Source organism: Varanus komodoensis, unplaced genomic scaffold (genome assembly GCF_004798865.1).
Source record: "Varanus komodoensis strain SLA01 unplaced genomic scaffold, ASM479886v1 scaffold6_4, whole genome shotgun sequence".
NCBI classification, from domain to species: Eukaryota; Metazoa; Chordata; class Lepidosauria; order Squamata; family Varanidae; genus Varanus; species Varanus komodoensis.
In genome coordinates this window covers 284,734-308,041 of record NW_025336347.1, presented here as the reverse complement: position 1 = coordinate 308,041, position 23,308 = coordinate 284,734, and the positions used below count along the sequence as shown (strand labels likewise).

The 23,308-nt window shown below is 39.9% G+C and overlaps 1 protein-coding gene across 3 annotated transcripts in view; it reads right to left on the bottom strand.

Annotated features, from left to right (window-relative positions):
- SRGAP3 (SLIT-ROBO Rho GTPase activating protein 3) overlaps window positions 1-23,308 on the bottom strand; it is a 238,153-nt gene that overhangs the window by 52,901 nt on the left and 161,944 nt on the right. For all 3 annotated transcript variants that reach the window (XM_044451993.1, XM_044451995.1, XM_044451994.1), the window contains exons 7-9: window positions 9,359-9,580; window positions 6,415-6,516; window positions 2,505-2,702 (exon numbers count right to left, since the gene is read on the bottom strand). In XM_044451993.1, the coding sequence (XP_044307928.1) occupies window positions 2,505-2,702; window positions 6,415-6,516; window positions 9,359-9,580 (522 nt within the window). The remainder of the gene's footprint in view (window positions 1-2,504; window positions 2,703-6,414; window positions 6,517-9,358; window positions 9,581-23,308) is intronic.

The following is a 23,308-nucleotide window of genomic DNA, read 5'->3' as shown; positions in this document are numbered from 1 at the left end:
AATGTTCAGAGCATAACTTTTATTTTCAGATTGCCTCATGTCCAATAATAACACCCCAGAGGCAAATGCTTGGAGGAGAGGAGGAAGAAAGAGGGGGAAAGAAACCAAAATAGGAAGGTTCATGAACTTACATATGAATCACCTTTACAACGCAAGTCACAGAAAGCCCTCTGAATTTAAGAAATATTTTCTATGTTGGTGTGGGTTACACACCAGCAAAGGAACCAGATTTTGCATTAGAAATTTTCTAGCCCTAACCTCACATTTGTCATGGAGTCAACAGACACCCTTAGGAAACTCAGTCTTAAACACCCCTTCGCCATATGGATGTTATTACATGGATCTACCTAACAGGGCCAAGTTTGTAGAATGAAATGTTTTAAACACTTAAAAACACCATATAGATACTAGGTAATGTAAGTTCTGCAAGGCAAGCATGATATCATCAAATACAAACAAGTTCAGTTATTAATGTTTGCTTCATTAAATGGGTTTTCTTCATTAAAAATAATTTATTTTTATATTGTACAATTCCTTTTTGTTTCAGCAGGCCTTGAACAGAAGACGTTCACAGAAGATTGTAAAAACTCGTAAAATAAATTGTAATAATATCAAGCTACTCCAGATCTCCGGTTCTAAACAGAAGAAATGAGAATATTTGTAAGCATGGGAGTCAACATGACTGTGCAAAAACTATTAATTCTAGTTTCCTTCTCGTATAGACGTATCTTAAAAAAAAACTTCTGATATAAATTATAGCATGCTAGAATTTCTGATCTTAAAAGTTCACTCATCAGTTTTTAAATTCTGCTTTTAAATTTTTATTAGTCTTTGTTGAAGGTACATGATAGAGATTTTGCATCTTTTCTCTACAACCATGAGATCTTGAAATGTGCCTTTCATTAAAACTGAAAAAACAAAGAAATGGCAACATTTTAACTCCTTAAGACCTAAATCTGATTCCCTGAGAGTTTATAATGACATTTCTAGCTAGAATGAAGGACTGCGACTGCCAAAATGTTGCATGGGGAAAAAGGAGTCATACTAGCTTGGCTGTGCTACATGACCTCTCCATGGTTGGAATATAAGCTGGAATTTGTTGGTTTTAAAGCAGCTGTTCTGAAAACAAAAATACCGAAAGGCCATAATGGGTGACCAGGGAGATCCAATTCTGCTGTTTCTCCAGTGATGTCACAGGAATCCTATAGATGACCCATGACATTATTACAACTATAGATGTCACAGAAATCTACAGCAGATTCAAATGAACATGAATTTTTATGATCCAACTTGCAGATTCCACAATGGGCTGGCTTTTTCTGAGTTGCATGGATTGTGAGGTTCCGAGTGAGGTTTGCCTGGCGCCGAGCCTATACTCTTTTCGGCGCCAGGTTAAAACCTTTTTATTTAATCGTTATTTTAAACGAACAGTATTTTTTTACTGTTTTACAGTCACTTTTGTTTTGATTGAATTTATTGTTCTGGTTTTGATAATGTTATTGTATTGTTTTGTTTTGTTGATTGTTCTATTGTTCTATGGTTTTGCTTTTAATCATGTAAGCCTTCCTGAGACTCAATAGTGAAGGACGACATACAAATGCTTTAAATAAATAAATTGTGTAGACTTCCAGACCAATTGTTTTGTTTTTTACTTCTGGAGATGTTTGCGCTAATGTGCCCTTGTTCAACTGGATTAGGTTCTGGAACATGACTACAAAACCAGTGGGTGGATGAAAAATTACTCCCAATTCATAGAACAAAGATGGAACAGACTTAACAGAATTGGCAGATTCCTAATTACAATATGGCCTGACATTGTCAGATTTTTACTTTCTTTTCTGAATATCTCCTGGGCCTTTACTTCTCTTACCCTTTCTCTCGCAGGCTAAAACTGCTATTTAAATTTCCCTAAGTTTTCAAGGAAGTTACCAATGCAATGCAAGGGGCCGCTGTGAATGTACATAAAGAGACACACTGGATTGCTGCATTCTTGGTCTTCAGCCTAGGAATAAAGACTAGGATAGGTTCTGGATGAAAATTAGACTCTAAGATGCTTGAACTGAAAGTGAGAGAAATACCCAATAGCACCATGTGAACGTTGTATTAAATTGCCGTACAGCTAAGTTTTGTAAGATGTATGTCCCAAGTATTCCCCTTCACTACCCAGGTTTACAGGAGAAGAACACTTCTGCAGCAAAGTTCTGTGACCCACTGTGTTGTAGAATTCCTCCTCCATATGAGCCATTGCCACTCCCAGAGGCCAAAGCATACCTTAGGCCTTTCTGAGAACTGGGTGCACACATGTAAAACTGTGCATTGTGTGTGGTTTCTTTAGATGCTGTAATACCAACACACCCTAACATTGCAGACAAATATAATCTGGCCTTTGTATCTGTCTCTCAATATGCGGCAGGGGGGTGGGAACCACTGCTCTGTAGGGTCAACTTCTCATCTACTGCTTTTTTATTACATTGTACTCTATATAGACAGAAGATTATTCTCACTGTAAAATAGAACATTTCAGTTTCTTGTTGGTTGGCTCTCCTCTTGGCAATGTTTATTTTACTCATGTAAGTCTCCGAAGCAGCTGATTTGACTGATTCAGTGGAGCGACTATGCTGGAAGGCATCTGAGACATCAAAATCTTCCACAGTCAGCATGTCTTGCAATGTTTGCATAGTGGCATCCAATGTTTTTCGCACCTGCAGAAATTATAGGCATGGAATCATATGAGAAAGTGGGAAAGGTACATTTAAGACATAAACATTCATGACTTTTGATACACTGGGTAGATTATTTCTTTTAACAGAGAGTTTTCTAGGAGGGGGAATTGACAAGGTCTTCCAATATAAGGCCTCCAGAGGATTAATTGAATGCTGCAATGCATGGATAGGCAGCCTTTTGAGCACCTTCTCTAATGTGTCTAAGGACACCTTGGCAACATATCTTTAAGGAAGCAATCCCAAGGGATTGCCTCCCAATGGTGGAGCTTGTCTGTGTAGCCTAAGCCCTGGAAGCAGGAGCAAGGCAGGGACCTCCCATTGCTCCCTTTCCTGTGCATATAATGCTAGACTAGCTTACTTGCCTTGCAGTAGGATGTACGATCTTGCATAACCTGACCTCTTCTCCTCCCTCTCTGCCCCAATTCCAACATGCCTTCTTTTCTCCCTCTCCAGCATGCCTTATCAGATCATAGTTGCAGCTTCAAGAAATAAACTTCCTGCAGTGGCTGTGGGGAAGATCAACAATTGGATGTCCTCTTCCGCAGCGGCAGATCTTGCGTGCAACCGGGCTCTGAATACAGATGCAGTATTTTCATAGTCTCTTGCTTGCTGACACATACACATAATCACAGAGACTTTCTCACAATTTGTAACTTTCCCATTCTCCTTCCTGCTCACTCTCCCTCTCATACACTTCATATATGCACACATGCATGTGCACACACTCATGCATGCTCACTCTGTGAGCAGTAAGGCAGGCAGGTGCTGCTCTTGCTGCATGCCTTGCCTCACTTAGAAAGCTGGTCCTGGCAGCAGCTACAAACAGCCACTTCTCAGTGTGCTGTCTGTGGCCTAGCGCCATTTACAGCAGAGAGTCTGAGCTTTCAAGCAACACAGCAAATGACTATTACATAGAAAACCACTGAGCCAGCTTCCTTTTGAGGACAAATGTCTTGCTTATTGTGTAGTTTGCTCAAATATCTGGTACAAATTACAGGAATGACAAACTAGCTTGTAGGATCGTCATTAAAATGAAGCAGGCACTACAACACCAGGAAGACAGGCATTCTGGTGCCAAGACACATCATGCATAGACAAGAAGCATCCACAGCCCTTCCATCATTTTAGTATAACCACAACAATGGTGTAGTTAAACAAATAGTTACACTGCTCCTTCCAGAGATATAGGTTGGAAGAGCTTAAGATCACGAAACGCATTGTAATCATGCCACCACCACTTTACCATGGATGGTGATAATAAGCTGTGCTGGATGCTAATACATCTAAGTTGTGTACCCAGTACGTTCAAGCCACTGCTCTTATTTCAGGTTCAAATATTACTTTTTCCTATCATCATCATCATTTATGTCCTGCTTTTTTTTTCCCCCACCCAAGGAATTCAAGGTGGCTTACATACTTTTCTTCCTCCAAAATCTTATTCCCTATGAGGTAGTTTGGGCTGTGACTGGTCCAAAATCACCCAGTGAGCTCCATGGCTGAGTGGGGACTAGATCCCAAGTTGTCTGAGTCCCGGACCCGCACTCTTAACCACTCCCTAACAATGGCTCTTTACATTTCACATCAAACAAGACCCAGATGGGAGGCCCAGAATTGTGTACTCCCTGCCCTCTTTCTTGAAGGAAGATAGAAGGTAGAAGATGACGACTAAATGGATGTTCTAAGAGGAGAAGGACCTTCTCTCAACTCCAAAAACTGAGGTTAGATATATAGCACTAGTTAAAATGAATATATTATCAAAGCTTTTGTTTTTATTCCAAATGATTCCCATAAAAATTGATAAAAAATTCTTTGATGATTTAAATACCCAAATCTCGAGATTTATATGGAAAAAGAAGAAACCAAGGATTAAATTAAAAATGCTTCAGGAGGCTAAAGGGAATGGGGGCTTTGGTCTTCCCGATTGGACATTGTATTGTCAAGCTTCTGTTTTAACGTGGCTAAAAGAATGGATAACTTTAACAAATAAGAGAATCTTGTATCTTGAAGGGCATGATTTGCAAATGGGTTGGCACACTTATATGTGGTATGAAAAGTGTAAGGTACATGGTTGTTTCTTAAATCATTATATTAGGAAATCATTAATGTCGGTGTGGGAAAAGTTAAAGACAAAACTGCATACTAAATTACCAAGATGGCTTTCGCCTATGGAAGCTCTTGTATATCCAAATGCATTGAATTTTGATATGATCATGAGATATGATGATATTTTGGATAATGATGGAGGATTAAATTTGAATCAAGAAATACAAGAACAAGGAATTAATATTTCTTGGTGGCACAAGGTTCAAATGCAATCGAGATATGCTAAAGACTATAGAATGTGGGGCTTTTATAAGGAGTCAACAGCATTTGATCACGTGATTCTTAAATCAGATGAGAAAATGATTAAAAGATTGTATAATTTCCTATTGGATAGGAGAATGGAAGATGAACAGGTTAAGGAAACTATGATAACTGGGCACAAAACTTTGGATATAATATTGAGTTAGAGAAATGGCAAAAGCTGTGGGAAAGAAATATTAAAGTAACATTAGCAACCTCATACAAAGAAAACCTGTATAAAATGTTTTATAGACGGTATCTGTCGCCAAATAGATTAGTTAAGTTGTTTCCAAATACGTCAAATGGATATTGGAAATATAAACACAAATCAGGTACTTTTTATCATATGTGGTAGACCTGTATTACGGCAAAAAAGTATGGGATTAAAATACATAAATGGCTTGAGGAAATGTTACAAAAACCTCTAACATTTAAACCTGAAGTTTTCTTATTAGGCATGGTACCTGATGATCTTCGTAAACAAGCAATGTATATAACTCTACATGTAACTACTGCGGCAAGGATTGCATTTGCTCAGCACTGGAAGAGTGAAGAGCCACCTACCGATGAACTGACTCTAAAAAAATATCTTGGACTGTGCGGAAATGGACAGATTGACTTTGTCTCTGAGGGAGAAAGAAGATACAGACTTCTATCAAACCTGGGACTCTTTTTATCATTGGCTGGAGAAACGGGACTATGCATGGACTTAAATATGTTCATAGTTTAACATAAAAAGAAAAAATGTGGGGGGCTGTCCCAGTAGTTCTGATGTTTTTGATGATTGATGCTTTTTAGTTTCTTTTTATTAGGTATATTAAGAAGGTAGAAGACAAGGAAGACCAAATATGAGATGGGTTGACTCTATAAAGGAAAGGATAGCCCAGAATTTACAAGAGCTGAGCAGGACTGTCATGGGCAGGACATTTCAAAGGGCTTTCATTCATACGGCCACCATAAGTAAGAGATGACTTGGCAGCATACTCTCCAACAGCTGCCCCTCTTCTTCATCTTCACTATGAATTGGGAGACTCCACATCTGTTTTGAACACACAGTCACCTTGATCCTGCAAAATTATTCAAACAGGCTCTGAGGTTTTACCTAGACACCAGGTAGTCTTTTGTTTGTTTATATCACAAACCACATGTTATAAAATAAGCAGGCTGAACAGGTTTGCCATCCAGATACACCTGTCTGTCACACATTCTCCAGGGATCACAATCCATTGGACTGAAAATGTACGGAATCCAACAAACATTAACCATCTATATTGGGTTCAATGTCACCTTGTACAGAATTATTAGCATGCCCAACTTTGTTTATTTAAAGATTATAGACAGCTCTCACCTCTTCATTCTCTATTTTGAGTGTGGCAAGTCTAGACTGCAGCTGGTGATATCGCATAAGCAACTCTGTCTGAACTGGCTGTTGGGCGCTCACTTGGCATACCTGAAGTAACAACAGAGAGGCCTTTAATTCAAGTAGATCCTAATATTGAGAGTGATTTATTAGTTAAGGGCAATACCCAACATTGCCATTCCACTTAAACAACAGATGTAGCACTTGCGACAGGTTTTTCACACCGGCTTATCTTACTAGCATCATGCCAGCTTGCACTAGTGCCCTGTCAATGGCAGAAATGGAGCAGCACTGTGGGAAACTGCTCCAAGGAAAAAGAGTGGGCATCTCCAGAATCATTGTTGGAAATAAAACACAGAAAACAAATGACTTAAATTTTAACCACTAGTACAATTCTTCCTTTGAAACTGAAATATATCCCACTAAAATACAAGCTACTAGAAGCAATTATGCTTTTTTAAATGCTGAAGCATAAAAGCTGCTGTGGTGCTTTAAAGTCTACTTGCTTGTTGGCGCAACCTAAAGTCAATTATATAACAGTTTTCCCAAAGTAAGCATCTTAATCACTTCTTTAAAAACTAAACATGAGTAATTCTCCTGTACAAAAGATGTGGTGTAGCCAAGACCAGCAGTATTTCAGAAGTTATGACTGACCGTGATTTGGCCAGAACGATGGTGAAATGCTTGCTCATGCAATTTCCATTTTCTAAATTTGTCTCCACAGAAGGAAAAAAAGTGTCAAACAAATATTGAATGAGAAATCAAAATACTTACACAGCAATGCAATCTAACTGGAAAGTAAAATAGAAAAAGTCTGGGGCATGTCCTGGCAATTTGGAAGGCCTGCTATACAAGCACAATAGAAGTAACTCTATCTAATCCTAGCCAGAAAGATCATAAAATCATAGCATACTAGAGTTGAAAGGGGCCAATTAGGTCACTGGGTCCAACATCCTGCTCAGCTCAATGCAGGACTCCCAGTTAAAACAGCCCTCTCAGATGGTTGTCCTGCTGCATCTTAAATCAAGGTGGATTGGATTTAACTCATAATTTAAATCACTAGTCAGTAAGCATAGATTTAAATCATCCTTTTCCACATAATTTGCACACATGCCTGACATACCTGTGGGTAGAGAAACTGCAATATAATATTCCCAAACTAGGTCTCTTTTACAACCTGCTGCCATTATAGGTTTTCTCCTCCAGGGAAAGAATAATGTGATAATGTTCAGGCTATACACAAAAAGAACCAAAGACTTGTGGAGTATTCCGTTAAAAAGGTTTCACTTTCACAGCTTATCCCTCCCTCTTCACACTTAGCTTCTTGTGCAGATGTATTCCACTCCAAGAATCTTCTGCTATTCAGTGAATTTTTTGAAACTTAGCACTTAAAAGGCAAACAGTTGATTCTGTGTACATAGATTTGCAAAAGAACAATGGGATCTAAGTTCTGTATGTTTAATGTTACAATATTTTTGCTGTGAAGAAGTATATGATCTCTGCAGACACAAATTCACAGTTTTGGGAACTGTAAAACCAAGCATTAGTGATAATATCTTCTGGATAGAAAAATTGCCCAATAATCTCACAGAAACCTCTGGAAGAGCATGACATTGTGACTGGATTAATGGAATCCATTTACCAAAAAATTAAACATTGCATGAATACACAGCCTCATGCTACATAATTAAAAACTAATCCTTATTCATGATGAATAACCATTGGACTATAATGTACCTTAAATAGAAAACTACCTTTAGAATAGTTTTTTTTCTCAAAAAGTATTTTATTTTTTAAAAATCCAATTTAAATTTTAAAAATCATTTTTTTATTTTTTATCCATCCTGTCTTGGATGCTTCCAGGGTGGGAAAGCCCATTACTTCCCTAGGTAATTGGTTCCATTGTCATACAGCGTGTATTTGGCTTCCTGTAACTTCAGACCATTATTCTGTGGCCAGTGCTTGGAAGATTGCAAAGTCCAAGTGACTGAAGAGTGTTGTTGTATCTCCTCTCTCTTCTCAAGGCGACATGCCAGATTCTTTCAGTTTCTCCCACAGGGCATTGTTTCCAGAGTCCCCCTCCCCTGAACCTTTGCAGTTTGTCTGCAACCTTCTTAAACTGCAGTGTCCAGACTGGACACAGTACTCAAAATGAAGGCAAAGCAATGTTGAATAGAGGGGAATTGGTACTTCCCATGATTTAGAAGTACTACTTCAATTAATGCAGCCCTAAATAGCACCTTCCCTTTTGCAGCAACATCACATTGTTGATTCATATTCACCTTGGGTTCTACAACTTTGACTCCAAGATCCTGCTCACTTGTACTGTTGAGTCAAGCATCCTGCATCATATAACTATGATTTGGTTTCTTTTATTAATGTGAAGAACCTGACTTTTGTCCCTGTTGCATTTCATTCTGTTGTTTTTGCCCCAATGCTCCAACCTATCAAGACTGCTTCTGTTATCCAGGTTATTAGCTATCCCACCTTGTAGTCATCTGCCAATTTCATAAGCATTCCCTGCACTCCTTCATCCAAATGATTAATTAAAATGTTGATGATCACTTGGCTCAGGTCTGAACCATACAGTAGCTTACTTGTTTCCTTTCCCAAGTTTGAGAAGTTGTCATTGATAAGCATTTCTTTAGTCCAGTTCTGTAGCCAACTGTGGAACTACCCCATGGTTGTTCCATTTGGCTCACTTTTAGCTAGTTTACTAATCAGGATATCATGAACCACTTTGTCAAAAGCCTTGGCAAAGTTAAGATAAATTATGTCCACAACATTCCCACAGTCTCCAAAGAAGGTTGCACAATCAAAAAATGAGATCAGATTAGACTGGCAGAATTTGTTCTTGACTGATCCATGTTGGCTTTGAATTACAAGATATTAAAATATGGAAGAGGTGAATCTTTTTTCTACAGCCACGTACCTCATCCCCCATGTGAGGTTGGTATTCAAACTTCAGAGGAGGACAGAAGACCTGGTTGCACATATCCATGACTGTGTGTTTGTCACTTCGTGCATCCAGATTGTCTACTGCATTCTCGATTATGTCTAGTCCTTCATGGCGTGAGGTTTCTAGATTGTATTCAGCGGACAGGTACGTCCTGAATGTCCGCGCCAGGCTGGCATGGAATCCCAAGTCACAGCACTAAGGAAGAAAAAGAAACAGTCATAAGATTAAACAGCAGCTACTAACTTCCTAGATATTGACATAATGGCACCTCCATTTGGAAAAGTTTCTAAATACCTACCGAGAAGAGGAATCATACATGACTACTGGGAAAATCAGTGTATCATTACTATCAGGAAAAATGATGTATTATGATAAGAGGAGTTATTTTTAGAGGGATCAGGATTTTTAAAAATATTGTTATGCGTAGTTTATATAAAAACATGATACAATGCAGAAAATAAAGGAAAAAGTCCGTACCATGCCTACAGGTATAAAATCTATGTAGGACTAGACACACAAGAAAAATTTAACAGTGGAAAACTATATATATGCTTGCATTGCATTACATTATTGATCTCAATTTCTATGTGCAAATACTGTAAATGGATGGGATGCCTTCAAGATTCCCTTTCTCATCTGATGGAACCCTACTTAGAAACCATAGATCACAATCATGGGGCACTGATACTGAAATGAGTTCCCCAAACTTATCCTTCTTTACTTTCTTGTTTGATCTACATTTTTCCTTCTTCCATGCATCAATAGCCATGTTTAAACCAAAGAAATTATATTAGGTGATCCTAAAACACTAAAAAGAATTAGTTTTCACTGATCTCTATGGAATGTCCATGCAAGTGTGCTTAGTACTGAGTCCTTCATTAATAAACGGCCTTGAAAAATAACTTGAGATTCAAAACAAATCCCTATTAGCATAAACCCTAATTTATGTCCCTGTTAACTTCCTCCATGTCCCTCATGATAAAGTAGCTTTTCATGCATAAAAAGCTCTTCTAATCTCCTTCACCTCAAAGAAATTGTGAACTGTAATTGCAAACCTAATTTGACAGATGAACCAATAGCAGGAGTGAAGAGCTATTGAAATCTTCGTAAAAGTCGTTTTTATGGTTATGCCCAAACAGAACTTTGGCCAAATAACCAATGTAGAGACAAACTGATGGTGGGGGGAGGGGGGGCTGTGCGTCTGTGTGCGCGCCAGAGAGAAAGAGAGCACAACGTCTCAATAAAATGGATGTCATATTCTTGGAACAAAGGACTTGAAACAGAAATGGGGTAAGGTGGAGATTCAGCCAGGATTGCTAAAGCTGAACTGACAATTAATATGGTCAAAATAATCTGAACTATTACACAGGTGCCAGTGATGGCGTGCAGTCATTTAGACCTCGTTTCTCTGACATTGCAACTCACTTAATCATAAAGGTGCTAGGATTGCACTTTGATTGAGTGTTTTGGTCACGCATACAAGATCTCAGCAACTTAGTGTGCAGTCAACAAATTTAAGCACTCTAGATCCTCCCAGAAGATGCTGTTATGTGCTGTTAAGATGTCTGTTATGGCAACCCTATGAGTGAATACCTTCCAAATGCCCTATCCTTGACAACCTGATAAGAATTCATGGCTGTGGCTTCCTTTATGGATTCGCTTCATCTCATATTTGGTCTTCCTCTTTCCTTCTGCCTTCTACTTTCCCTAGTGTTATTGCCTTCACCAGTGACTCTTGCTTTTTCAAGATGTGTCTAAAGTATGACAGTTTCAGTTTCATCATTTTTACTTCCAGGAAAAGTTCTAGCTTGATTTGATCTAAGAACCTTGTTCATCTTTCTGTCCAGTGTATTCTCAAATCTCTTCTCCAGCACCATGTTTAGAATGAATCAATTTTCTTTGTATCAGCTTCCTTCCCTGTCAAGCATTCACACATGAGAATATACACAGTATATCACAGAAGTGAGTACACCCCTCACATTTTGTAATATTTTATTATATCTTTTCATGTGGCAATCCTGAAGAAATGACACTTTGCTGCAATGTAAATTAGTGAGTATACAGCTTGCATAACAGTGTACATTTGCTGTCCCTTCAAAATAACTCAACACACAGCCATTAATGTCTAAACCGCTGGCAACAAAAGTGAGTACACCCTGAAGTGAAACTGTCCAAATTGGGCCCAAAGTGTCAATATTTTGTGTGGCCACCATTACTTTCCAGCACTGCCTTAGCCCTCTGGAGTTCACAAGAGCTTCACAGGTTGCCACTGGAGTCCTCTTCCACTCCTCCATGACAACATCATGGAGCTGGTGGATGTTAGAGACCTTGCGCTCCTCCACCCTCCGTTTCAGGATGCCCCACAGATGCTCAATAGGGTTTAGGTCTGGAGACATGCTTGCCCAGTCCATCACCTTTACCCTCAGCTTCTTCAGCAAGGCAGTGGTCGTTTTGGAGGTGTGTTTGGGGTTATCATGTTGGAATACTGCCCTGCGGCCCAGTCTCCGAAGGGAGGGGATCATGCTCTGCTTCAGTATGTCACAGTACATGTTGGCATTCATGGTTCCCTCAATGAACTGTAGCTCCCCAGTGCCGGCAGCACTCATGCAGCCCCAGACCATGACACTCCCACCACCATGCTTGACTGTAGGCAAGACACACTTGTCTTTGTACTCCTCACCTTGTTGTCACCACACACGCTTGACACCATCTGAACCAAGTAAGTTTATCTTGGTCTCATCAGACCACAGGACATGGTTCCACTAATCCATGTCCTTAGTCTACTTGTCTTCAGCAAACTGTGGGCTTTCTTGTGCATCATCTTTAGAAGAGGCTTCTTTCTGGGACGACAGCCCTGCAGATCAATTTGATGCAGTGTGCGGCATATGGTCAGCACTGACAGGCTGACTCACCACCCCTTCAACCTCTGCAGCAATGCTGGCAGCACTCATACGTCTATTTCCCAGTGTCTGGATATGACACTGAGCACGTGCACTCAACTTCTTTGGTCAACAATGGCGAGGCCTGTTCTGAGTGGAACCTGTCCTGTTAAACCATTGTATGGTCTTGGCCACTGTGCTGCAGCTCAGTTTCAGGGTCTTGGCAATCTTTTGATAGCCTAGGTCAACTTTATGCAGAGCAACAATTCTTTTTTTCAGATCCTCAGAGAGTTCTTTGCCATGAGGTGCCATGTTGAACTTCCAGTGACCAGTATGAGAGAGTGAGAGCGATAACACCAAATTTAACATAACTGCTTCCCATTCACACCTGAGACCTTGTAACACTAACGAGTCACATGACACCGGGGAGGGGAAATGGCTAACAATGCCATTGGACAATTTGGACAGTTTCACTTAGGGGTGTCAGCAGTTTAGACATTAATGGCTGTGTGTTATTTTGAGGGGACAGCAAATGTACACTCACTACTTCACATTGTAGCAAAGTGTCATTTCTTCAGGGTTGTCACATAAAAAGATACAATAAAATATTTACAAAATGTGAGGGGTGTACTCACTTCTGTGATATACTGTCCATAGAGGTAGTTCATACTGCAGTATAGATTGATAATCTGATCAATGGCTCTATACAAGTTGTGGCAGCTAATGCTGTCTCTAGCATACTAGTAAGTATCTGAATTGCTGGGGAAAACAGTGGAAGATGGCTATTGTCCTCATGTCTTGCTTGTGGGATTCCCAGAGATCTAGAACAGGCCAATGCACAGAAACAGCTTGCTGGACTATATACATGTTTTGTCTGATCCAGCTTTTCTGGGCCCCTGTGTGTGTCTTTGCTAAAAAATCAATGACTTTTATAGCTGTTTACATAGCCACTAATTAGCTTGTTTCTCCAGACGGGTCAGCATAGTGGATATTTTATTTTTATTTTATTTATTAAAACATTTTATGCCGCCCCATTCGCCGAAGCCTCGGGGCGGCTCACAATAATTATAATATAAATTAAAAATATATGCAGGGTATTCAACAAAAATGCAAACCACATGGTGGGGGTGACAGTTATGAGGATCCAAACAGCATGACTTGTAGTCAGCCCATCACAATTGGCAGTTGTCAGCCTCTTCTTCCTGCAGTTTGAGGAAACAGTTCAGCTTCCATGTGCTGGAGACAAGCCTATTCCACCAGTTTTCCTGAATACATTAAATAAAGCTAGTGTGCAACTGAATCAGTTACGTGGGAATAGTAATCGCAGTTTAGGCAGAGTAAACTAAGGGGTATAAAAGCAGATACAAGTTGGGGAGAGAAAAGGAGTTGATATAAGGGCAGAAACCTGGGTTTTTATTTTTAATACTACAGTCCCTGACATATGAAAGCTGGATTGCTTCATGTTAACTTGGCATAAAAGCAGCTGTACTTAGAAGCAGGGCCTCAGGGCAATAGGCATCCTCTACCATTGTCTGCAGTGGACAATGTCTTTTTCTCAAAGGCATGCTTATTCTATAGCTATCAGGACTAGTAGCCATTGATAGCCTGCTCCTCCATGAACTCCTGTTACCACCTTTTGAAACAGTTTAAGTTGATGCAGTCAGCAGGCCTTGTGGTAGAAATTCCATAGTTTATGCATCATGTGAAGTATTTTTTTTCCTTTTGTTGGCCCTGAATCACCCATTCATCTGCTTGGGAAAACTCCAGATATTTTCTTCATAAGGTAGTTGCTTTGGCAAACTAGTAATTCTGGCTGCCTCGCTCTGCACCTTTCCCAACCCTATAATATGCCTGTAGATATATGGTGATTCTACACAATACTCCTTATATGACCGCACCACAGATTTGTATAAAGGTATTGTGATATGGATAGTTTTATTTTTGATCTTTCCTTAGCAATATTCAACATGGAATTCTCCTTTCTTTACAGCTTCCACACATGTCACTGAGCAATCCACCACAACCCAAAACTTTTTTCCTAATCAGTCATGATCAGCTGGTATCACTGCATTATATGAAGTGAGTAACAAGTTCATAATTATGTATCAACTAAATAGAATGGCAAATTTTCCTAAGATTTTTAGCTGGGCCAGCCATCATAATCCATAAGAACAGTTAAGTTCTTGAATAAGAACATAAGAAAAGCCATACTGGATCAGATCAGAGGTTCACCTAAGTCCAGCATTTCAGGCACACGGTGGCAAGGCAGCTGTCCATAGGATCCCTCAAGCAAGATGGGTGCAGGACTTCCACCTGCCCAAGTGCCTCAGCAACTGGTACATGCAAGCATGACACTTCTGCTGAAGGAGAGAGCACACAGCCAGTAATGCCAGTAGCTACAGATCATCTCTACTTCTAGGAATCTGTCCAATTCCTTTTTAAAGCCATCCAAACTGGTGGCTATCGCCATTTCCCACGGCCGTGAATCCCATAGTTTAATTATATACTGTAAGGAGAAATACTTCCTTTTAGCTGGTCTAAATCTCCTAATAATCAGCTCCATGGGATGACCCACCCCAGGTGTGAGTGTTAAGGGAGAGGGAGAAAAATCCAACTCAATAATCTCCATAATCAGGTGAGGCGACCAGAGCTGGACATAAAATTTTAAGCATCGTTGCACCAAGGACTGTATAAGGATTGTAAGATCTTGACAGTTCTATTTTCTGTTCCATTGCTAATTATACCTCGCATGGAGTCTGCCCCTTTCATAGTGGCTGTGCACTGGCCTGACAATCTGATCAACTGTCTACTACTACCACCCCAAGATCCTTTTTTTGCTTTGTCACTGCTAGTTCAGGTTCCATCAGCATGAACTTGCAGTTGGGTTTTTCCTCCCAGCATGCATTACTTTATAGGAAATCAGGAGTCCACTAGTTACAGCTCTGTACTGGAAGAAGTTGCCATTTACTCCCACTCTCCATTATCTGTTCTTTAATCAATTTGTGATCCACAAGACGGCTTCCCCTTTTATTCCATGAATGCTTAGTTTGTTCTGGAGCCTTTGGAAAGGGACTTTGTCAAATGTATTTTCTCAGGGATTCTTGGCACTCTGTCACCTTATAGTCTGTTATCTCAATTTGCATACAATTAACATATACTGTACAATAATTAATTATAAACAAGCAATATTTTAACAATTTCAGCAAACTATAAATACCAGCAAAATTGCGAGCTCTTATTATCTATTAACAGAAACTGTGACCCTTCATATATTGTTAAAGTGCAAGTCCCTATCATGCTTACCACAGGCTATATTGGCTAGTGATGATAGGTGCTGCAGTCCAACAACATCTGGAATACCACAATTTGCTTGCTCCCAATCCACAGGTCTGATCAGCCAAAGGACAGGAGGAAAGCAAACTCCGTGGAGGATAAAAGCAGCACACATGAACATACTAAAAACACAGCTGCTAAAAGATGCACATTTGGAGGGAATATCTTACAATGCTGCCTTCAAGGTGTCTCAGGAAAAAACAGGGGCAAATATCTACCAATCAGCTAAACATTCATGACCACAATCCTTATCCTGCAATGTCAGTGCTTGATTTCAGTGACCAGTGGGCACAGTCCATTTTGATGTGGATACCTGAAATCAAGCCATTTATACTGACTTCCTGTGAAAGGTTGGTGCTGGGGATCCCTGCAGGTACTTGCAGGAGCTACTGGCTGGACATGCAAACTACACTATGCACCAATTCTCCCCACCAAAACTAGGTGCTGTTTGGGGCACTCTCTTCTATAGAAGAATTTGGAACTGGGGCACAGAGGCACATCTGAGACAGCCAGGGGCAGAGGCCTGCCTTTTATTCCAGGAAACAGCAGCAGTTGTGCCCTGAACAGGCAAGGCGTAAAACCAGTTCAAGATGAGAACATGGTGGTGCCTGGAAAATATTCCTAGTAGTTTGTCCTCCACAGAAGGTGGCAAGCACTGGCAAAAATCTCCAGCTGTTACTGCTGCTGTCTATGCTCCTATCTTATTGGGTTATATCTTAGTTTGAGGCCATATATTCCTTGGTTATATGAGACAATCTGCTCCAAGCTGGTACACCATTTGCCATCCAAATGAAGGCTGTAGGCAAAAGAAATCTTGTCATAATCTTTTAATATATTGACCAGTTTAGCATAAATGTTTGAATCATGAAAGACAGTCCAATCGAATTCAGTAGTCTTACTCTGAATAATTAAAATTGATGGTTGACTGGAAAAGTCAATATATGGTTGGCAATACACTTTCCCCAATATATTATATAATGTTGTCAACTGCACATTTCTCAACCTTTCAACTATCCTCTGATCTCATTATTTTTAAGGTATGTCCACAGGAGGACTTTTGCCCCCATTCCTAAGTCAAAGAGAAATATTAAAACTGCCACAAGCAACTCAAGCCAGGGCAGACATCTCATCTTCACTGATGATTTGAAGAGACACCCCTCAAAAGAGATAAATTGTGCAAATAAAAGAAACAAATCTACACACACACACAGAGGTTCCACTCTCAAGTAAGGGCTTTGCTCCTTTAGATGACTGTAAAAGACAGCTGCAATCAAGTGTTCAACAGTCAATTTATCAAATGAGCAGCAATAATATCAACAGTTGATTTCCTTCGGCCTAACTCTGAACTCGCCTTTCTTCCATCCAGTGCAAACCACCAAACTCAACTTTAACTTGTTTTTTAAAAATATACTGAACTCTAGAGCTACTATTTTTATTTTAGATATTAGTACACTGATGCTGTCTTCCTAAATCTGGATATATTAATACAACCTGTGCTAATCACAATACATGCATGGATATACACCAGTCTGAGAAAAAAGCGCAAATGTGGGAGGGGGACAATGTTCACACATATCTGCTCTTGCACAGTTGGGGCAGTGTGCTCCCCTTTTAGCCTCGAGACAATCAACTTTAATGAACATCTCAATAAACAATGGACAGCAAAGAAACTTGAAATAGTCTGAACCTTCTAATACCAAGCTTTTTACTAAAGCCACATTGTAATCACCAGCATTCCCATACATTGCACAGAACTCTGCCATATTGCTTCCTGTGCATTATTGTAATTGCTGAAATAACACTGAACCAAGCATTTACAGCACTGCACAAATGCTATGCATGCACAGACACTGTTGTTGAGAACTGAGAGCCGGTATGATGTAGTGCTCAGAAAACTAGACTGGGACTCCACTTGGACATGAAGTTCACTGGGCCAGTCATTGACTCTCAGCCTAACATAACTTGCAGGGATGTTGTTCTGAGAATAAAACCAACTGAGAAAACTTTGAAAGCTGCCTTAGGTTCCTTGCAAGAAGAAGAAAGGTGGAACAGAGCTGTAATAACAATAAAATAATAGTAGTAAGGTTGCCACCTGAACAGCATCACATTTTTCAGCTTCTATAGATCTTTAGTGATTAGGACTGTACCCAGGACTTCATATTCTAGTCCCCAGGAAAAGAAAAGAAAGGAAACATGTGACAGTGGATATTGTTTAGAATACAGCTGCAAAACAACTAAAAATTGTTCTTGTGAAGGTTGCATGACTGGAAGTCCATGTTGCACTGTAAGTACAATGCAGAAAGAGGATGTAATTATTACACTCTTTGCATCCAGACCTGTGTCTTTAAACACCACTTGCACTTGATCCTGAGATCTTCAAAATCCTCAGTGGATTTCAGCATTGCTGAAGGTCATGACTTGGGACCTAAAAATTCAATGCACGGTTCCCATGGCATACTTGATCAGGGCACTGATTACAGTGTGCAGCATCTTACTCCAGCAGTTGGAATGTGCAGCATCTTATTCCAGCTGCTATTTCAAGTAAGTCCAAGACATGCATATTCTTCCTATCATGATACATAGAAAGAAGTTTAGCAGATTAGTTTATCTAATTAAGGGAAGGTGGTTTGCACAAGATATGTCCTAAAGCAATAGAACCAATGAGTAATGATATTTATTACTAACCATAATAATAGCACACATCCTTCTTTAAAAATAATCAGCTATACTTAATTAACTGTATGGTCTTGCAGCCATAAAAGTAAATACAAAAACCCGTGGTACTTAAACTTATCTTCTGCAGGGATTTTTAACCTAGATTTTATTCTAATCCCTGGGGCCTCCCTACATACTGTCCTTCCATCTGCAGGCTTCTGTCACTTTGTTTAAGGCTGTTTCATATGTTAGATAGGAGGAGGGAAGGAAGAATCAAAGAGTAGTTCAATCTTCTTTTTTGCTTCTGAAACGTACAGGGCACTCCTTAGAGACATGTACTGATGAGATAATTATAAAAGGGACCAGGAATATTTAAGGCTATTTTTCCTTTCTAGCTACTAGAAATGTTAACTATGAGCTGTCCAAGTTAAAGATATTTTACAAGCTATTATTGAGGGGCACTGCTTCTTACATAAAAAGTAACGAGTGGGCTGATGTTTGTTGTCTATCAGGCTGGGGAATCAGGTCAAAGAATCAGTGCATATGTACAGGTGTGCATACCCACACAGACAGAAGTGCATGGACAAACAAAATACCCAGTGACGGTTTGTGTCTTCTGAGAGCAAAATAAATCATTTACAAGGTGCAAGCTTAGGCAAAATAACATGTGCATAACTTGGCTGTACTATCAGATGAGGCTTGAGTGAATACAAGCCATCTGCATTGGCTTTATTTTTAAATGTGTTAGCATATTCTGAATATGGGGCACTTTCCTTATTCTCATGATATTCTCCTGAGGGAGACAAATTAACTTCTGAGCATTTTATTAGGCCTTTCCCCTGAAGCCCCAATGGAAGTGTGATGCTGCATCCATGACTCAGTGACTGTGTTTATGTGTAATATTTATTTATTTATTGAATTTGTTTGAAAGTTGCCCATTAGCATTATGCTCTCTAATAACTACAAATTGTGGGTTATGTTTGCGGTCTACAAGCTACTTTCAGTTTCCATAAACAGTACAATTTCCAGGTTTTCAGCAGGAACCTGGACTAATTGGCTGTTTAGGGAATAAACCTCCCAGTGTTAACCCATGGTTTATTGGATTAACCAAAGGGTTGTTTAGTCCTTAAAAAACCCATTGTCCAGGTTCACACTTCACACTCACAACCTTCATTGGGAGGTTATTCATACTATGTTACTACTCTTTCCCCCACCCCTCCACTGTCACTGTGGGAGACTAGAAGAATCTGCTATGTATGTTACATAAACTGCAGCTAGTTCAAGCTAAGGCTTATTGCAACGAACGCAGACTGGAAATGGGTTTGATCCTGGCTTGTTCCAATGCTGCCACAGCATAACCAAACCACAGTATGAACTTGCCAGACGTAACAATCAACTGCAGTTAACTTAAAACTACGAGGCAGAGTGAAATGTTTCCAATTTCACTTCATTCTCTGGGATATGCCGAGATTATACAGAGGAGGGCTTGAGGTGAAGCAGATTTGATCACATGGTGCTAAACTAAACTATGGGGTCATGTCCAAGCCAGGTCCTTCTATTGTCAGTCAACTGTCATATTAGATCTGAAAGCTGTTTTGTGAACCACCCAGAGAGCCATTCCAGTTAATGGGTGGTATAGAAATCACACACACACCCCATAGATTTAAAAAGATGCTTACTAAAGCAACATTGATCAGAGGCTGTTTTACATGTAGTGTCAAACTTAGCACTAACATGCAGCCTCTTCCCATCTCCCCACACATGCTCCACTTTGATCAGTTTCTTTCATGGTTCACAAGCTCCCTGTTCCTATACCCCTTCTCTCACCTTTTAGCAATTGTACGTGTGAAGATTAATTCATGTCATTGTTCAAATGGTGGGGTTAACTATGTGCCATATTTACCTAAGTACCCCTGAAGGACACTGGTGCTCAAACTCCACACATGTAAGATTTTTAAAATACCTTGTAAGTTTTATGCATCAGTGGATTTTAAAGGATTTTTCAAGTTTTAAGTTCAGTAAATCTGTTTTATCTTGCCTCCATGGATAGCCCCTCCACAACACACACACTTTTGTGCTTCTCAGTGGGTGCGGCCATCTGTTCCTACCAAGTTTAGCCCTCATTACCACAGTTTAAAATAGCGACAGAACAGCCTAACCACATACTTCCTCATCTGAGAAGGCCCAGGAATATCTAATTAAAAGGATATCGTTTTACAGCCAGACCAGGCCAGTAGACTAAACTCCCCACATCAAGAAAGACTCCCTCAGCCACACGAGCTTCCGTTTTGGGTAATTTTCAAAACCACAAACCAAATGTCAACTTTTTCAAGTGAATGTAGGAGTTGCCTGTAAATTTAGTTTAAAAAACAAAACAACAGCATGTGGGGCATTTAGTTAAAGACTAGGTTACATGAACTTTTAATGACTGTTGGACAGTGAATGGATTCAAAAACAATCACCAGGTTCCACAACTTTCTGTGTCACACAAATTCAACTAGAGTAGGTGGCATGGCATGGTTAACCTATCACTCTGAACCCATGAGCTATTTAGGGTTCTGTAAGCAGTTTGATTAGCATGGTAGCAACCCAACCTTGCCGGGTTCAGATGATACCGCCAGCTGTACCAATGAGGGAAAATAAGTAACTTGGGCATCATGGGCCTGGCATATACAACATGGCTGAGATGTCACCATGGCCTGCCAATGGAACCGGTGACTGTGCAAGCCAACCAATTGTGAGGGCTAATTTACACAAACCCATACTGAGCTTAATTCAATCAATCACTACTCCTGCCTCCCACACTGCCCCATCTTGACCAAATGTATACAGGACCAAACTGACAACAAGTATTAGGTCAGCATATACATTTCAGTCACCATAAGAAAAGTAACAGATAAAACTCTTAGTAATCAAGTGAATCAAAACCAGTATTAAACCAGGTAGAGGGAACAGGGATCCTGAGGAACTACAACTGTCTCCCCACGAACCTTGTTTTTCTTGTTTTCCATTTTCAAGATACGATTCGTGCCATTTACCAGTTGTCAGTCTACAATAATGCTCAAACACACATGCGCCTGTGTGGCCTGAAATTTGTTGACATTTTGCTTTTCTGCAGCCAGGAGCTTCTGACAACCAACGGGGCTGAGGATCTTTGCCTAGTTATTCCTGATTGGAAGCATTCCCCTCAGAAGCTACAGGGGAAGCAAATGGTTCAAGTGCTTAAAATTGCCAGTGGCATTATAAAAAAAAAAGGTCTTCTCAGCAGGAAGTGGCAAAGACAGAGAGGAATGGAGCATAAAAGCTGTGCCTCAAAACTGTACTCAGTCTATTGAGTGAGCCTAATTTCCCATGATAGAAGCAGTTTATTCTTTTTTATTGCCAAGCTGTTGACTTTATCTAAATGACTCCAAAGCTAGGGGAGCTCTGCGGTTAGAGATGTACAATATATCATACTAAAGGAAAGGCACCACCCTGCTGTTCGGAGCGGGCCCTCCTGTAGTCATTTTGCAGAGGGGTAGCTGTGTTAGTTTCCTGTAGCAAAAACTAAACGATGTGGCACTTTAGATCAAGAAAGGCATTACAGCCTAAGCGCTTGTGGTCCAGAGCCCACTTCCTTAGAGTTTAATTCTAAATTAGCAAGCAGGCACACACAGTACCTCCTCCTCACAAAACCATGTGTGCACACTCCTAATTTATGATTGCATTTCCCGGATGTAATGGAGGAGGCTCTGGTCTACAAAGTCTTTAAGACAGGATTGATTCCAGGTCTATGGGCACATCTGACATTTTGAAAAAGGGCTCTGAGCACCACCACATACTGACTGTTCTAGGGGTGTGGGGTGCCAATCACAAAAATGCTAGCAACACCCGCATCCCCGTGTGTATGCATTAATGTACACCCTACATATGTATTATCACTCTGGATATTTTTCATTTTCTCTGATTTCTTCTCTTTCTACTTAGATTTCCTTTTTCTTTTTTTAGTCCCCCTTCTCTCTCTGGCTCCCATTCCTTCCTTTCTCAACCTTAAGGGGTCACAACTATTGCCACAGTTATTCAAAATATTTTTATTAAAATTGCACTTCTGATCACAAATAAGTGTGAGTATTTATCCTATCTCTATTCTACACATGTAAGTTTTGGTCTGTATAGAATATATATATATATATATATGTTTATTAGACACAGTGGGGTCTAAAGCTTGGTTTTAAAAGATGTCTTTATCAGCTATCTAGGGAAATGAGCTTACTCTGTTTATCATAGAATATGCCGCCCTACAGTGCCCTTCTGAAATATATTCAACATGTACGGAAACCTGTTCAAACAAACAGTTCTTCTCCTGGGGAACCTGAAATTAGGACACACATATACAACTCATGCATGCTTAATAATGCTTTGTTTTCTCAAGCAAGAAGAATATATAATTAGACAAATTTAGTTGTACTGAATCAAAGATGTTTTGGGTTAACAACCCTAAAGGGATTTCCTGGAGTGAGGAAGTAAAGCCATCTGCTAACTCCAGTGGAGGTACCAAAAAGGAAATAAACTAGGGAAGAATGACATCAGCACAGCTAGATCTCAATTGGCATTCAGCAACTCTTCAGGAATCCAGAGCCCCAACTCCATGGAGGAAAAAAGGTCACTCCAAAATATAGGAAACCTGAGGGGCAAATCAATGAAGGCAGAATCATTGGCAGATAAGAACCTGTTCTAATACTTTCATTTTCGATGATTATTTGCTCCCACCTTGTGAACAAGCAAGTCTTGAACAACTGCCAGTAACTAAGGCTTACAAATGGCATGTCAGCTTTTAAGAATGGGGAAAAACTGCACAAAAGCCAGAGAAGGATTGGTAACTGGGGGAAATGGGAAGGGAATACTTGAAACTGCAGGAGGGTCAGGTTAAGCTGTCTGGTTTGATGTTCCTCATCTCTGATCTCAACACTCTACAACGTAGTTTCAAAAAGGAGTTCAATATGCATGAACCCTGCAAAATACCCTAAACATTCTGTTTGCTGCTTTGGGTTGAGCTGAGATACCCATTATAAGGCAA